The sequence below is a fragment of the Aquarana catesbeiana genome, linkage group LG08 (assembly GCF_042186555.1).
Source record: "Aquarana catesbeiana isolate 2022-GZ linkage group LG08, ASM4218655v1, whole genome shotgun sequence".
Taxonomy (NCBI): Eukaryota; Metazoa; Chordata; class Amphibia; order Anura; family Ranidae; genus Aquarana; species Aquarana catesbeiana.
Window position 1 is genome coordinate 160079598 of NC_133331.1, and position 18325 is coordinate 160097922.

The 18325-nt window shown below is 40.9% G+C and overlaps 1 protein-coding gene across 1 annotated transcript in view; it reads right to left on the reverse strand.

Annotated features, from left to right (window-relative positions):
• Positions 1 to 17586, reverse strand: part of NOLC1 (nucleolar and coiled-body phosphoprotein 1) — a 52769-nt gene extending 35183 nt beyond the window's left edge. Inside the window, exons 1-6 of the mRNA XM_073596627.1 lie at positions 17391 to 17586; positions 7629 to 7684; positions 6257 to 6378; positions 4291 to 4394; positions 2996 to 3161; positions 1633 to 1736 (exon numbers count right to left, since the gene is read on the reverse strand). Coding sequence (XP_073452728.1) covers positions 1633 to 1736; positions 2996 to 3161; positions 4291 to 4394; positions 6257 to 6378; positions 7629 to 7684; positions 17391 to 17501 — 663 coding nt within the window. The 5' untranslated portion in view covers positions 17502 to 17586. The remainder of the gene's footprint in view (positions 1 to 1632; positions 1737 to 2995; positions 3162 to 4290; positions 4395 to 6256; positions 6379 to 7628; positions 7685 to 17390) is intronic.
• Between the last annotated feature and the right edge of the window lie 739 nt (positions 17587 to 18325).

The following is an 18325-nucleotide window of genomic DNA, read 5'->3' on the forward strand; positions in this document are numbered from 1 at the left end:
CAGCGCTGCACTGTTTATCATTTATCCTGTATCACTGCTTCACATGACTTTCCAAGCCAGGTACTGACAACTTTGAAACAGGAATGCAACATATTGCATTAATAACCCCAATAAAAACTGTTTGCTAGTGGATCTTAATTTTATATATTTTTTATACCATTTAGAAAATCCTCTTCTGGCCATTGCCATGAGGATTGTTGGCATGTGAAGCCCAATCTCAACCTCTTCCTGGATTTGCAATGGAGAGGTGCATGCTGGGTAACCCTGGAAGAACAAGGTTAGGACTCAGGTATTGTAATAGGGACCACCCCGAAAGGTCAGCAGACGTGTCCCTCAAAGGTCAAGAGGTGTGGCTGATCCACCCCCACCAAGTGTTCCGCCTACCCCAACTAAGTCGGGGCATCAGCAAGTCGGGGTAAGCGTGCACCTCTCATCTCCCGCATGCGCGATGCAGCGGCGGCTGTAGCGCCGATTGTTTAGAAAGTTACCATAACGGGCAGCGACGGAGGAAGGTCCCGCCCCATTGTTATGGCAACCACCTTAAATCACATCATTTTTTGTTGGGAAATGCGATTTTTGCTCACAGTACTGCCCACTGACTCCTGGGAAATGATTTTTCCACATTTTCCAGGCGCACAGGCAAGGGAGGAAGTGATGTGGAGCCCCGCAGACATGTAGTGGCTCCCAATCTGCCACTTTCATAACAGGGTGTTTTCTGGTGAGTAAAAAAAAAATAATATGTTTCCCCCCCAAATGTTTATTAATACTATGAAAGGACAGTGAATATATAAAATTTTTCTGGGTGGAACTCAGTTTTAAAGTGGTTCTAAACTCCATTCATGAAATCTGACCTGGGCACATATCTGTAGAGTTTCCTTCTCTTTCCAAAGTTTTAAGTGCTGTATCTTTCTGCTACTCCGTTCTTCTTATCAGCATAACTTCTGACAAGCTTGCCGACACAGGAGAAAAAAAAAAAAAGCAGCTGGAAATTTGTGTCAGGGAGGGAGCTTAGAGGAAGATTAGCAGAGAGCCTGTCTATTCAGATAACAGCCCTGCAAGTTTCTTCGTTCCTCTGCTTTTGTAGGGGGGGGGGGGTGCCTTTCCTCCAAATTAGCTCTCACACAGTGCATGCCCACCAGACTCCCCTCCCACTGCTGAATGAGGAAACAAGATGTGCACTTTCTAAAGAGTGTAGAAAGCTGAAGACAGCAGATATACATGTAAAACTTAAGGAGATTTGTTTCATCTCTGTGTATCATCTAATGCTGTTCACTTCACTGGGTATATGTGATCAAGCAACTGTAGCTGCCAAACCTCTTCTAAAATAAGAAAAAAATTTTCCGGAGTTTGCATACATACCAATACTGCCACTTCTGCAGTAGTTACATCGGAGTTAAAACCACTTGTTGGCCGCTTTCGCAAAATTGACCAAACGGATGAAAGCAGTATAGCACAAATAAATTATACAATCATGTTTGCAATCAAAAAGTGCTAAACTTGCTAGAAATTTATCTTGTGTATAGAAGAATGAGAGCCAATGCATGTGGACCTGTTACGTATACAAAATTGCTCATTGATAGGAGGAAAAAGAAAATAAAAAAATTGCGATAAAGGACACAAGCACCATTTTACCTTTGCCGGTGTGCTGTCATCTGACTCTTCACTGCTACTGGTATCCGATTTCCGGGTTTTTGAGGCTGGAGTTATTTTTGCTGCTGGAGTTATTTTTGCTGTAGCTGAAAAAGAAAATAGATTTTAAAGATAAAGTTAAAAAAAAATAAATAAAGAGTGAATTAGCCACCCCCATGAAATAACTTTCTGAAACATTAATACAAAAATGTAGCTATATATGTAGAGTACATCACTTGTAGTGATGCTATATGTGCACTGTCTATTGCCTTTATGGTACCAGCCAACTCCTGACTACTGAAAACTGCAAATTATTCTTTGCATTAAATAGTCCTGAAAGGGATACTAAAGTCATTTTTTTTTAAAACAAACATGTTATAAATACCTGCTCTGTGCAGTGATTTTGTATAGAGCAGCCTGGCCCCTACCTCCTGTTGAGTGCCCCTACAGCAAGCAGCTTGCTATGAGGGCACCCGAGCGCAGCTTCATGTGTCCATTCAGACATAGCGCAGCAGCATAATCGATCGAACACCGCCGATCACTTGGTTTTCAGAGCTCCGTGAGCAGAGAGCTGCAGACTGTCAGTCACAGCTCTCGGCTCTGCCTCCTCGCTCACTTGAGCGCTGGGCTGTGGAGGGGGCGGAGTGGCCAGCTCAGGCTCTTAGCGGCTGAGACAGGTGTCAGTCCAGGCACCTGGCGGAACCGGACTGTCGTGATGACTGGACTGACATCCATGACGTCAGCAGAGAGTACCTTCTATCAGAGCGTCTCCCGGCGCTCACGTGACTCCTCTGCTCTCTCCTCTCCATGGCTGACAGCTACAGCGGAAGGGGCCGATAACTCCTGCGGACTTCAACCGGGGAGGAGAGAGCCGAGGAGTCACGTGAGCACCGGGAGATGCTCTGATATAAAAAGGTATGGATCGCCAGCTTTTTTATACAACACAGACACTAGGGCACAATGTTATTTTACAGAGGGGATGGCATGTTTCTATTGTAGTTATGATAGCAGCAGGAGGGGAGAGCAGAGGAGAGCTGCCGACGACGGAGGCACGTAAACTAACCACGGTGTTAGGGCTCAGCAACAATCATAAACATGATAAACACTGCAAGCACTGTGCTGTTATTCATGCTTTAAGGGAACAAACTTTTTTTTTCTTTTTTAGGGTAACACGTTAAAAGCACAGTTACATGAAAATGTACTTAAATCCCACAAACATTTTCTTAACTTGCTCAGCATTCCAACTCCTCACATTCCAACACTGCCCCCACTGCAGTGCTTGTGTCGGCAGGAGTAAAGGGGTTAAGGAACCGTTTTGGAGGTACTGTCACACGAGCAGGGAAAAATAAATAAATTCACTTCTTACACGGCTGTGCTGGGGACTTTGCCACAGGGGACTTGGCAGGAAGGGCCTGTTTTTTCTTGGGAGGTTCATCTTCTGAACTGCTGGAGTCTGAACTTGAATCTTTTGCCGCTTTCTTTTGAGGTGGAGCTTTCACATTTGCCACTTTTGCCAGGGGTGTAGTCTTTTTCTGTGTGCAGATACAATTAAATCAGCTTAAGTGCACAATACCAGTGTATAATAATGCTACTAAACAAGCAGATTAAACATAAGTACTTGAGGCAGATGTAAAATCTCTAATACCAGAAATGCAGCCTTCAGGCACTTTCGATTTTCTAAATCTGATGAAGCCTCATACCACTTAAATGCTCTGTCAAAAGTTAATCCATACCCTTATTTTTATCAATAATTCCACAATGGTATGATATTTGAAGCTTTGGTGCCCAGCCATAGCTTCAAAGACTGTTGGTGCCACTGATGACACAGGTAAACCCCTGGAAGATCCTTCAGCAAAGTTTCATAAAAGCTTAAATCGGAACTAAAAAAGGTAAAAATACTGTTCTTCGTTCCAACACCCGTGAAGTCCCTTGCCTGTATCTTCTCTCTAGCTTGCAGTTTTCAGCAGTCTTGATTGGCTGGTGCAGGGAGCACCGAGAGAAAGGTTCACACTGTCTCTACCCCCCTGAAAGAACCGGGATTTTGAGTGATCGCGGGTGCCCGGTGGTCATTGTGCCCACCAGGCACTCGCATCGGCTCCAGGCACATGCTGCGGGCGCCCGCCCCTAGTGGCCAAAAGGCGAAGCAAGGTAACGTTTCGCCCAGCCGTGCCAATTTTCCGCAGTAAAACTGCGGCAGTTGGTCGGCAAGCAGTTAAGATACACACTGGGATTGATTTACTAAAACTTGTGTGAAAAAAAAAAAAAATCTGGTGCAACTGTGCATGGTAGCCAGCTTCTAAAGTCAGCTTGTTCAATAAAGCTTTGACAAAAAAAAAAAAAAAAAAAAACCTAAAAGGTTTCTACGCAGAGCTGCACCAGGCTTTGTAATCTAGTTTTAGTAAATCAACCCTGTGTGTTAATGAAATTCATTTATTATGAATAGGTTTCCAATGCACCACAATGAAGGCCAAAATGGACTCATAACTCATATTTTCCTGCCAGGGGCAACAAAAAGTGCATTTTGTGTTGTGCTGCTGTGTGAGTGAGTTGCCTACTACTACCAGTTCAAAAATAAATAAAAAAAGGAGGGCAGGAGGTAGAAGACTGCATATAAACCCCCTAGTCCCATGCAGGAACAGCTCATTAAGGTAAGCTTCTTACAGGAGGCGGCTTTGTTTCCTCTTCAGAGTCAGAATCTTCACTGCTGCTTTCCGCTTTCTTTTGTGGAGGCACTTTAGTCACTGGCTTTTTGGCTGCTGCCGGTACTAGATAAAAAAAAAAAAAAAAAAAAAATATAATAATAATAATAATAATAATAATAATAATAATAAGCTACATAAAAACAAAGCAAAAAAAAAAAAAAAAAATACACAAATCACATTTAGTAAATCCATGTCCATCAAATACATGCACATCCCACTGTTTTGTGGCCTCAATGAAGTGGGTCTGTGAGGCTGCATATATGCGCTACAGTGTCTGTGTTGGGATCACACTGCATAACTGACTGTGACTGTACTCTTCGCTGGTTCTCATCCTACCTATCCCACCGCTCCTTCAGTGTCACTTACAACTCTACTTCCTCCTCTCCTCTTCCTTTTTCCGTTGGGGTCCCCCAAGGTTCTGTTCTCGGACCTCTCCTTTTCTCAATCTACACCACCTCCTTGGGTCAGTTGATTGCCTCCCACGGCTTTAAATATCATCTCTACGCTGATGACACCCAAATCTATCTCTCCACCCCCCAGCTCTCTCCATCTGTCTCCTCACGCATTACCAACTTATTAGCAGACATATCAGCCTGGATGTCACATCACTTTCTCAAACTCAACCTATCCAAAACCGAGCTCATGATATTTCCTCCCTCAGGTGCCACTTCCCCTGATCTCCCTGTCAAGATCAACGGCTCAACTATCAACCCATCTCCCCACGCCAAGGTCCTAGGTGTAATCCTGGACTCTGAACTAACCTTTCGACCCCACATTCTATCACTATCCAAAGCTTGCCGCCTCTGTCTTCGCAACATCTCCAAGATACGCCCCTTCCTAACCAATGACACCACAAAGCTTCTAATCCACTCCCTGGTCATCTCCCGCCTTGACTACTGCAACTCCCTCCTCATTGGTTTACCTCTAAATAGGCTATCCCCACTTCAGTCCATCATGAACGCTGCAGCCAGGCTCATCCACCACACAAACCGCTCAGCGTCTGCTACACCCCTCTGCCAATCCCTCCATTGGCTGCCACTCAGTCACCGAATTAAATTCAAGATACTAACTATAACCTACAAAGCCATCCACAACCTGGCCCCTAGCTACATCTCTAACCTAGTCACAAAATACCAACCTAATCGTTCTCTTCGCTCCTCCCAAGATCTCCTGCTCTCAAACTCCCTTGTCAACTCATCCCATGCTCGCCTTCAGGACTTCTCCAGAGCCTCCCCCATCCTCTGGAATGCTCTACCCCAATCCGTCCGATTTTCTCCTACTTTATCCACTTTCAGACGATCCCTGAAAACTCATCTCTTCAGAGAAGCCTATCTGGCCCCCACCTAACAACTGTACATTTATCTTCTCAATCAGCACATCACCCACAGTTATTACCTCTTGTATCTCTTGACCTTCCCTCTTAGATTGTAAGCTCTAAGGAGCAGGGCCCTCTGATTCCTACTGTATCAAATTGTATTGTATTTGTACTGTCTACCCTCAAGTTGTAAAGCGCTACGTAAACTGTTGGCGCTATATAAATACTGTATAATAATAATAATAATAATAATAATAATAATAATAACACACTTTCAGTACAGAGACCAACCTGCAGCTGCCAGCTTGAACTGGGAGGATTGATTCTCGATTGCCTGATAAACGTGATAGCCTCTAATTTTTTTTCTCCAATATGCAGATATTTTACATAGTTACATACTGCACACCCCCCTAGTCCTAGTACTTCAAACATTTAAACATTTTATCAAAATAAAAATAAATACATTTGGAAGGATAGGAAACTAACTAAACCCTGCATTTATCATGGTCAACAAACTGGACACATACACTGGAATTACACCTCATCTCTAAATGAACATACTACTCATTCATACTTGCATTTGTTACCATTTCTCTATATAAAAACATACTTGTTTTTTTAGCAGGTGGCTCTTCATCTTCACTAGAACTGTCTTCACTGCTGGATTCCTTAGCAGGCTTTTTAGTGGGCAGGTTATTAGCAAGTAGTTTCCTTTTCTTAGGAGCAGGGGATCTGAATGCAAGGGTGGAAAAGACGTTAAAAAATATACATGTACCTAAGAAATTGCATATTGGAAAGACACCTTTAAGACTAGCCACTGGATAGCTCCGAAGTTCCCTGGATAAAGATAAAGGTAAGATTTTCTGATCTATAATCAAATTATAATTACAGGATGGATGGCGAATATTTGAGTGTTTAGACATTGATCCTCTTTAACCACTTCAGCCCCAGAAGGATTTACCCCCTTAACCACTTCCCATCCAGGCCAATTCTGACATTTCTCTCCTACATGTAAAATTCACAATTTTTTTGCTAGAAAATTACATAGAACCCCCAAAACATTATATAGTGTCCTCAGGGCCCACTAACAGGTTTGCAAGATAACTGAAATACATCACAGGTGATATCATTTGCTGCTCAGTGATTGCAGTATTCTAGTCTGCATCTCCCAAAGGTAATACATAAAACCTGGCCTGTTAGTGGGTCCAGAGGACAGGGTTGATGACCATTGCCCTAGAGAATACAATGGCGTTCGTTGCAACTTTTTATCTCGCTTGGTATTTGCGCAGCAATTTTTCTAACACTTTTTTTGGGGAAAAAAAAAAAAAAAAAAGACACCAAGACATTAAAGTTAGCCCAATTTTTTGCAGAATGTGAAAGATGAAGTTACTCCGAATAAATAGATACCCAACATGTCACGCTTAAAAATTGCACACGCATGTGAAATGACGTTTTTCCTCGCTTATTTTAGATGTTCTGGAACAGCCAGCCTTTAGGGTTCCGCAAGAAAACAGCAATTTCTGACACTCGTAAGTTGCCACTGAAATCAATGGTCTTTTTAGCTATCTGTAAGAGGGGGAGGGGTGGGTGGTTATTTACAAATAACTACAGATGTTAACTACAAATGTAAAAAACGCAGGGCAATAGTTCTAAACCGCCTTCATGTACAGGGGCACACAAATCTGTAAACCTGTGTACCATATTCTCTCAAAACAAAAAAGTTACGGTGAAAACTACGGTGAGACAGAAAAAAAGAGCTCATTTGTTTTTACAGCGCAACTCCAGACTTTTTCACTCTGCTACAAATAGGGCACGGAATGGTTGGATCCGCACAGACTAACTTTATAACACAGATGGATAGAGTTAGAATTTACAAGGTTTCGACTGTTATCTATACTATCCCCTAATTTCTATTTGGTATTATGGTGACAGGAAGTAAAATCCAACAACATTTTAATCAAACATGCATAATAACCACTCACTTTAGCCAATCACTGTATATATCCACAAGACTGGCGGGGCTGTTGTCCTTGTCTTTCTGTTGAAAAAAAAAAAAAAAAGGGGAAGAAGGAAATTGGTTATAAATATAGTACAAACACAGTAGTAGGCCACTTTGAGGCATCCCTCAGACACCCTAATGGTGCCACCATAAGCCTGTGTTTTGACAGGCAACAGCTGTTCTGGCACATTCATTTTATTATAGCAAAATTAACTGTAGTAGCTTAAAAAAAAAAAAAAATAATATGATAACACTAGACCTGAACCCTAACTGGATAAAATTAAGATTGTTGCGGCACTGGGAATCAAACAAATGATGCATTTTTACTTTTTTCATCGTTTCCAACTTTTTTAATCCTTTGTTGCATCTCACAGCTGTGGAACTCCTCCAGCCTCTTTAAACCACTTGCCACCCAGGCCAGTTCTGACATTTCTCTCCTACATGTAAAAATCATAATTTTTTTGCTAGAAAATTTACACAGAACCCCCCAAACATTATATGATTTTTTTTTTTTTTTTTTTAGCAGAGACCCTAGAAAATAAGATGACGGTCGTTGCAACTTTTTATCTCATACGGTATTAGCGCAGCAATTTTTCAAACGCATCCTCCCCCTCCAAAAAAAAAAAAAAAAAAAAAAAAAAAAAATTAGCCCTTTTTTTGTTTTTATATAAATTGAAAGATGTTGTTACGCCGAGTAAAAAGATACCAAACATGTCACGCTTCAAAATTGCACGCGCTTGTGGAATGGAGCCAAACTTCGGTACCTAAAAATCCCCATAGGTGACGCTTGAAATTTTTACACAGGTCACATGTTTTGAGTTACAGAAGAGGTCTAGTGCTAGAATTATTGCTCTTACTCTAATGTTCGCAGATACCTCACGTGTGGTTTGAACGCCGTTTACATATGTGGTGAGACTTACGTATGCGTTTGCTTCTGCGACCGAGCACGCGGGGACAGGGGCGCTTTAAACTTTTATTTTTATTGTTAAATTTTACTTTTTTCTTGATCACTTTTATTCCTATTACAACGAATGTAAACATCCCTTGTAATAGGAATAGTGCTTGAGAGGTCCTCTTTACAGCGAGATATGGGGTCAATAAGTGCCCAGATCTCACCTCTAGGCTGGGAAGCCTGAAATAAAAAAAATAAAAAAACATAACTCGGCTTCCCAGCGGAGGTGGCGGCATTTTTTCAAATGCAGGGGACGGGCGTGACGTCATAACATCACGCCTGGCCTCCAAACCATCATAGAGAGATTCCAGAGACCATCTGGTCCGCCGGAAATCTCTATGGTCAGCATCTAGGGGCGGTTGGTTCCTTCTCCGATTCGCTAATGGCAGGGGCGAGTCGGGAGAAGCACAGGAGGGTGGCAGGAACGTCCCCACCCGCTGCCTGTAAGAACGAACAGCCACTGTGATCATTCTTATGGTGAAGGGAATCGCCAGCTGTAAAAGACGATATCTGAATGAGGCCTGTAGCTGCAGGCCTCATTCAGATATCAACGCTCAAAGTTCGCTACGTCATTTGACGTTACGCGGGCGGCAAGCAGTTAAGCCACTTCCTGTCTACATGCATGTATACCTCTGCCGGTCGTACATTTTTTCTCTGTACCGATTTTCTGATGGTAACTCAAACAGACAAATCTAGTGTAATGCGGTTCAACACAGCCACCTGTACCCTTCACTGTCATGTGACTGGAAGACAATCTAGGGAAGCAGTTCAAGCAGGACCTACATGGCAGAATCACCGGGTATTATTTTAATGAAAGTTGCAGGTTTAAAAGGAAAAAAAAAAAAAAAAATTAAAGAATTTTTGAAATTACATTAAACTTAAATTTATGGGATTTTACAGACTGGGTTTACTAAAGATCAGGGAACTACTATATGTTCTATCACGCACAGAACAAAGTATTTTTGCAATAAGGTGATGTACTACAACTTATAAAGTACAACCCCAATTCCAAAAAATTTGGAACGCTGTATAATAAAAAGATAAAGAGAGCAATGATTTGCAAATCTCTTAAACCCATATTTTATTCACAATGGAAAACATATCAAATGTTTAAAACAGAGTTGGGTCAGGGCCATGTTTACCACGGTGTATAATCTCTTTTTTGTAACATTCTGTAAATGTCTGGGAACTGAGACGACCAGTTGCTGAAGCTTTGGGAGAGGAATGTTGTCCCATTTTTGCCAGATAAAGAATTGCAAATGCTCAGTCCTGGATCTTTTGTTGTAATCTTCGTTTCAAGATGCACCAAATATTTTCCATTGGTGAAAGGTCTGGACTGCAGGCAGGCCAGTTAAGCACCCGGACTCTTCTACCACAAAGCCATGCTGTTGTCATATGCAGTATGCGGTTTAGCATTGTCCTGCTAAAATATGCAAGGCCTTCCCTGAAAAAGACATCATCTAGATGGGAGCATATGCTGCTCTTAAAGTGTAAGTAAACCCCCCTATCGTTTTCAGCCAAGGAAGCTGCAAACAAGATTTTTTAGCGATGAATCGTGCAGCTCTAATGCACCCCCATACCATCAGAGATGCAGGTCTTTGATTCATTTCACCACAGAATAGTTTTCCACTTTGCAACAGACCATTTTAAACGAGACTTGACCCAGAGAAGATGGCAGCATATCAATCATGTTCAGACATGGCTTCTTCTCTTCATGATAGAGCAGTACCTTGCATTTTTGGATGACACGACCAACTGTGTCCACAGACCGTGATTTTTGGAAGTATTGCTGAGCCCATGCAGCGATGTCCATCACAAAAACATGCCCGTTTTTAATTCAGTTTCGCCTGAGGGCCTGAAAATCGTGGGCATTCAATACAGCATTTCAGCTTTGTCCCTTACGCACAGAGATTTCCCCAGATTCTTGAAATATGTTGAAATTAAGTAAGGAGGATGATGATAAATTGAAATAGGGCCAAAACTACTAATCGATTAATCGACAATCGATTATGAAAATAGTTGTCAACCATTTTCAAAATCGATTAATCGGTCAGGCGATTAGTTGGCCTGCATACAGAATGCATTATTTGTTTACATACAAGGAAATACAATGCAGCACACATACAGCTCAGTACACCGTCCATACATGTCAGTAAGTGCCTGAGAACTTGTGAATAGCAATGCCTCATGGGACATATAGTCCTGGGCAGGAATTGAGTGGTTCTAAAGGCAGAAGTTTTTTTTTTACCATGTTATAGGGGCGCTCTATATCATACTGTACACTGTATGAAAATTCCTTTGACCAAGAAGTTTTCTATTCTGCTCCTTAGTTTTCACCCACAGTGATGGGATAATTCAAACATCGATTTGACCCCACTAATGATTAGAAAATCGAACGAACGTTCTTAAAATGAAATTTTTTTTTTTTGAAGGAAGACATTGTTTTTGTATGGCTGGCACAAGTGACAGCAAGTGCAGGTAGCTTTGATCACCTGCCTATGACAAGGGAGTCTGTCATACACGTTATATTACAGTTCTGTCTGAAAAACAGACTTTAAATTTTTTTTATTTTTTTAAATATAAAATGTGATCTCTGAGTCTGATATTATTTACCAGATTTAATCTCTAATAGTATATACAGTATATCTCTTCTGTCTGTTATTCTCAGAGTGGATTAGAGATTTTGCTCCCTAACCATATAGTTGGTTATTTATATTTACCACTGCATAGATATTTATGAATAAATTGCCTTTTTTTTTAACTTTACATATTACCTAAATTATACACCACACTTTTTAAGGTTATCATCCGATTAATAGATTATTTGAAACAATAATCGGCCAACTAATGGATTATGAAAATTAGGGCTGAAACAACTAATCGATTAATCGACAACTAATCGATTATGAAATTAATCGATTACTATTTTCATAATCGATTAATCGGCCAGTAACATAATGGGGTTAAAAAAAAAAAAAAAAAAAAAACTAAAATGAGCCCTTTATAGTACAAAACGAGCAAATAATCGCTACTGTAAATATTACTTTCACAGTTCTACAGTAAAAAAAATAAACCCCTTACAGTAGTGATTATTTGCTTTTTTTGTACTATAAAGGGCCAATTTTAGTTTTTTTTAACCTTATTATGTTAATAAACGTCTTAGACTTGGTTCACGTCTATGTGTTTTTTGCAGAAACGCACTTCAGTTCATTTACATGGTTTCCTATTGGACACGTTCACATCTATGCTTTTTTCAGCCGCTGCTTATTTGGAAAGGGTCGGGGACTTTTTTTTAAACAGAAAAACTGTGCTTTTTTGGTTCAATATACTTCAATGGAATATACTTCAATGGAGAAGCTGCAGAAAAGCACGTAATGCAATTTTGCAGCAATTTGTGTTTTTTAATTGCCCAACAACAAATTGGTCAAAAAAAATGCAAAAACGCATATCGCAGCAAAATCACGTGCGCAAAAATCAAGACGCACAGCAAAAAGCACTGCAGAAACAGATCAAAAGCAAACTGAATAGGTGTGTACCAAGCCTTATGCTGGTCACATGGATCGATTTTCAGACAAGAATATTCAGATGAAAAATCTTTGTACATTCGCTGAATGAAAGAATGTTTGAAATTTTCACTTGTTTAACATTCTGTTTTTAAAAGGAATGTAATTTCTGAACGAAAACCACACACACAGTCTGAAAATTCCTTTGACCAAGAAGTTTTCTATTATGTCCAAATTTTCCCATTAAAATTACTTTTTTTTGAAGTTAGACATTGTTTGTTTTTTAAATAAAAAAATTTGATATCCGAGTATGATGATATTTACCAGATTCACCCTTTAATAGTATATACAGTATATATCCTCTAATAGCATATACAATATATCACCTCTAATAGTATATACAGTACATCTCCTCTAATACTATACACAGTATATATCTCTTCTGTCTGTTATACTCAGAGTGGATTAGATATTTTGCTCCCTAACCATATAGTTGGTTATTTATATTTACCACTGCATAGAGATATTTAAGAATAAATTGCCTTTTTTTTAAAGCTTTACATATTAACTAAATTATACACCACATTTTTTTCTAAGTTTAGTAACCGATTAATCCAAACAATAATCGGCCAACTAATCGATTATGAAAATAATCATTAGTTGCAGCACTAATGAAATTAATCATTAGTTGCAGCCCTATATTGAAAGTCTTTGCAAGCTTACATTGAGAAACATTATTCTGAAATTGTTTGACCATTTTTAGATACAGCTTTTCAGATGGGTGAATCTCTCCCCATCTTTACGTCTGAGATACGCTGACTCTTTAAGATACTCTTTTCATACCCAATCATGTAACTGACCTGTTGCCAATTAACCTAATTAGTTACAAAAAACTCTTCCTTGTTAGTATCACTTACTTTGCCAGCTTATTCTTGCCCTGTGCCAACTCTGAGATGTGTTGCTGCCAGCAATTTAAAAAGTACCTTACATTTTCTTAAAAGGGTACATTTTTGTGTACAGTGATCACATGGTACAGCCAGGCAATCACAGCGCAGGCCACATACCTGTGGCCAATCACAGCTCTCCCAATGGTCCATAATGGCTATGAAGGGATGCCATTCAAAAAAAAAAAAAAGAAGAAGATTGATTTATAACCATGGTCATCACTGTTAAAAAAAAAAAAAACAAACAAAAAAAAAAACCTAACAATTTTAAAAATTCTGATCACCTCCCCAAAGTAGTACAGTGTCACTACGGTAACACTGCACTGCTTTGGTCACAGTATGTAACAAAAAAAAAACTCTTTATTTTCCCAAAAAATTATGACAAAAACAAAAATCACAACACCTCTTACTAAACACCTCTGACTGTCTACTTTCCAAAAAGGGGTCATGGGGGGGTATTTGTACTGTCCTGGCATCAGTATTGATAAATTTATGAAGAAAAATTATTTATTTGCAAAATAGTATGACAAACCAAGAAAAATGAGAATCTTTTTAAAGCAAAACAAAAACCCAGGGGTGCTTAAAAACCACCAAAAGAAAGTTCTGTCTTCATTATAAAAATTTTGAGTAAGGCCCCTTTCACACTTGTGCAACCTGAACGTGACGCGACTTTGCCGCAACTTGAAGCAATGCCTGTGCAATCATGAGGTCTATAGACCTCAACTCGCATTAAAGTCAGACCAAGGTACAAGGTTGTAGTGCAGTGACTATTTTGAAGTCACACAGATATGAATGGTACTTATTGGAATTCACGGGGTACGACTTGTCATTCGACTTTGCACTGCCAATTACACAAGTGTGAAAGGGGCCTAAAGTGTTGCATGACTAAGTAATTTAAGTAATTTAATTGCTGAAAGCTGAAAATTGGCATGAGCAGGAAGGGGGTGAAAGTGTTAGGCTGGGTTCACACCTATGGGAATTGGATGTGGATTTTCGCATCCAATTTGCATGACAGGAGATTGTGACTGGCTCTCTATGGAGCCAGGTCCACATATCTCTGTTGTGGCTGCGGAGTGGCTTTGGCTCAGTTTCAGGGCCGAATTCAGGCAAAAATTTGGCCCGATTTGTCCATGAAATGGAGACCAGGGACGCACTGGATCCCCGCTGTGAGCCGCATCAGTATTAGGTGTGAACCCAACCTCAGGTATTGAAGTGGTTAAAAATTTGATATTTTCTATTGTGAATAAAATATGGGTTTAGGAGATTTGCAAATCATTCCATTCTGTTTCTATGTAGATTTAACCAGCGTCCCAACTTTTTGGGAATTGGGGTTGTAGATATAAACCCAAACATTAAAGTGGTTCTAAAGACTCAAGGTTTTTTTACCTTCATGCATTCTATGCATGAAGGTAAAAAAACCTGTGTGCAGCAGTCCCCCAGATCCCTGAATACTTACCTGAGCCCCATCATGATCCACCGATGTGCACGAGTGTCTCGGTTGTCCGGGGACCAGTTAGTGGTTACCCTTTAGGCACAGCGGGATGCACCATTACAATGCATCGCAGCATTTACCTTATTTATAGGGCTGCAACTAACGATTATTTTCATAATCGATTAGTTGACCGATTATTGTTATATGGATAGGGAGCAAAATATCGAATCCACTCTGAGAATAACAGACATAAGAGATATACTGTATATACTCTATTAGAGGAGAGATACTGTATATACACTATTAGAGGATATATACTATTAGAGGGTAAATCTGGTAAAAATCAGACTCAGATCAAATGTTTTTATGAAAAAAAAACAAACAATGTCTTCCTTCAAAAAAAAAAAAAAAAAAAAAAAAAAAAAATGTAATTTTAAGAACGTTCATTCGATTTTCTAATCGTTAATGGTGTCAAATCGACGTTCGTTTTCAACCACAGTGACGGGAAAGTTTGGAAATTTTCAGACAGTGTATGTGGTTTTCGTTCAGAAATTACATTAGTTTAAAAAACATAATGTTAAAAACAAGTGAAAATTTCAAACATTCTTTCACTCAGCGAATGTACAAAGATTTTTTGTCTGAATATTCTTGTCTGAAAATTGATCCATGTGACCAGCATAAGGCTCAGCACACACCTATGCAGTTTGCTTTTGATCTGTTTCTGCGGTGCGTTTTCATTTTTGTGCATGTGATTTTGCTGCGATTTGCGGGGGGTTTTTTGCCCAATTTGTTGTTGGGCAGATTAAAAAACACAAATTGCTGCAAAAACACATTATATGCTTTTCTGCAGCTTCTCCATTGAAGTATATTGAACCAAAAAAGCACCGTTTTGTGTAAAAAAAAAAAAAAAAAGTTGAACCCTTTCCAAAAACGCAGCAGCTGAAAAGAGCATAGATGTGAACGTGTCTCATAGGAAACCATGTAAATGAACTGTAGTGCATTTCTGCAAAAAGCACCAAAAAACACATAGATGTGAACCAGGTCTAAGACGTTTAGTAACTTAATGAGGTTAAAAAAAAACTAAAATTAGCCCTTTATAGTACAAAAAAAAAAAAAAAAACATAATCACTACTGTAAGGGGTTCATTTTTTTTACTGTAGTATTGTGAAAGTAATATTTACAGTAGCGATGTGCTCTTTTTGTACTACAAAAGGGCTCATTTTAGTTTTTTTAACCCCATTTTTTAACTTCACCTCATTGTAGTTTTATGGCGTTAACAAGGCGTATAGAACAATTGTTTTCCCATGTGCCCTTTCTCTGAGCCTGTGCTGATCTATGTAACGGATGATCTGAACAGATATGGTATGAATAAGCCCAAGGAGGAGAATCTCTCTTCCATTGGGAGATTCGTTCTTACTTCTGATCATGTTCATGCAGTGAACAGGAAGTGAAGGAAAAATTACCTCAATGGTATAGAAAAGTAATGTGGCAGGGTGTTTAAAGTGGTTGTATAGTGTTTTTTTTTTAACTTTTACCTACAGGTAAGCCTATAATAAGGCTTACTTGTAGGTAAAAAAAATATCTCCTAAACCTTTACAGTTTAGGAGATATTCCCCTTGCTATGCGCCGCTGACTGTAGCGGCGCATGCGCACAGGGGATTCTCGGCTGAAGGCCCGGCAACTGCCGGACCTTGCCGGGTAAGAAATCTCCCACACGCATGTGCGGGGGTGACGACATCGCAGCTCCAGCCACTCACAGCACTGGAACCATGATACCCGGAAGACACACCGAGGCAACATGACAGCTCCCTCGGCGTGGACCAGGTAAGATACCGACGCCTCGTTCTAAGGTATTTCATAATGAGCTAGTATGCAGTGCATACTAGCTCATTATGCCTTTTGCTTTACAGGGGAAAAAAAAAAAAAAAAAAAAAAAAAAGAAAAAAAAAAAAAATTTCAGTGGGTATACAACCGCTTTAAAGCAGACTTTCGCCTTGGGGAAAAAATAATAATTAAAAGTCAGCAGCTACAAATACTGTAGCTGCTGACTTTTACTATGTGGACACTTACCTGTCCAGGGAGCCTGCGATGTTGGCATGCCAGCTGATCTTCGGATCGACTGTCGGTGCAGCCGCCGCCATTCCAAGTAAGGGAACCCGGCAGTGAAGCCTTTCAGCTCCCTACTGTGCATGCGCGAATTTGTGATTGGCCCGGCGGCAGATTAAGGAGGAAGGGGCCGAACTTTATCAGTATAAATGTCCCTGGTCACAGGATAACCGGTTATTGACTTTCTTTTCCTCACACAGTGACAGTGCTGAGGAATGGAAATGCAGATAACTGGCATTTGTTTACATATGATCAGCTGTGATTGGCCCTTTACCTCAATCACAGAGCACATGTACACCATACAGGGGAGTTCTGGAAGGACATCAATAGATGCTCCCCCAGAACTGGACAGCCGTGCCCATCTTTCAGCTATAGCGCGGTCAGCGAGTGGGAGGCGGATGTGGGCGGCTGACAGAAGCCCAGGACGCAATTTTTAGTCGCCATGGCGCCTGGGATCTGGTGAGTTCTGCGGTACACAACAGGCCAGCCATTTAGCACAGGACCCAGAAGCTAGTGGAGCATCTTGTGTCTACTACGGGGATTTCCAGCTTCCAGGGGGATCCCACAGCTACGGCACATACATGGACCAATAGAACTAAACATTAACATGAATTCACCTTTACCTATAAAAGCTCCCTGTGTAGGAGTACAGAAAGGCCCAGCACTGCCTTAGTAAGCCGAGCTGTGTGATGTCAGGGGAGATGATGATCGCAGCACACTCAGTGCCATGTGTTACCTGTGGCGTGTCAGACTGGGTACATAAAGGAGAAGGTGACCACGTGTTCCAGCCATCCCCTCCAACACTTACCAGTCCTGTGGCCTTGCTGAACTCCTTGGCGGCGCCTATGAACTGGTTGTCCCGCAGGAAGCGCAGTATATGAGGAAATAAATCGCTGGGCACTACAGGTTTGTCCGCCATGATTCCGGCCTCACTCGCTGCACTTCGTCAATCACGTGGAAAAGAGAACTCCTACGCTCGTCGCCTACGTATTACGTCAGAAGAAGGAGACCCTGAGCAGACCAGAAGGGGAGGGGCTGGGTATAGGGGGAGTGGAGTAAGATGGAGACTAGTGACTGCTTGTTATATCTGGCTCTATAGACTGCTGCGGGTATAATGTGGGAGACCCCGTACATACAGTATTAGAATATGTAGGACTCCATGCAACGGGCAAGCAAGCTTCATTCCCGGGGTACATGACACACTGAGGAATAAAAAGTCCTCTTTACACTCAGCTCAGCAGTCAGAACAGAAGGCTCCATTCATACCACATGCATTGCGTTGCCCCGTGTGATGACAAGCTGATAGTAGAACTAAAGAGGGATAGGAGCACCTGTCATGCTTTTATTGCTGTGCCCCCATTAGGGAGATCCCCCCCCCCCTCCCTCTTTGTCCTTTCTACCATTATCACAAAAATACATATATTATAGAGTCACATCAATCCCTGCACTCAAGTGGATTACAATCTAAGGCAGGCCATAGATTATGCAATTTACTTTCCTGCAACCATGAGTTGATGGGGGGAATCCCTCCTGTGGAGCTATTGTGTTCTCCCAGTGGGGGAACCGTCCCAGCGGGGTGAACACAATGATTATTGCTACCGGCAATAGCCACTGGCAAAAATCACATGCTAGAAATCTAAAATGCTGGTTATACCCAGGTTGATCGATGGATTGACTTGGGTACAATCAGCCTGCCCATAGATGGATCAAATCTCGTCCGATCCCTGCTGAACCAGCAGAGAT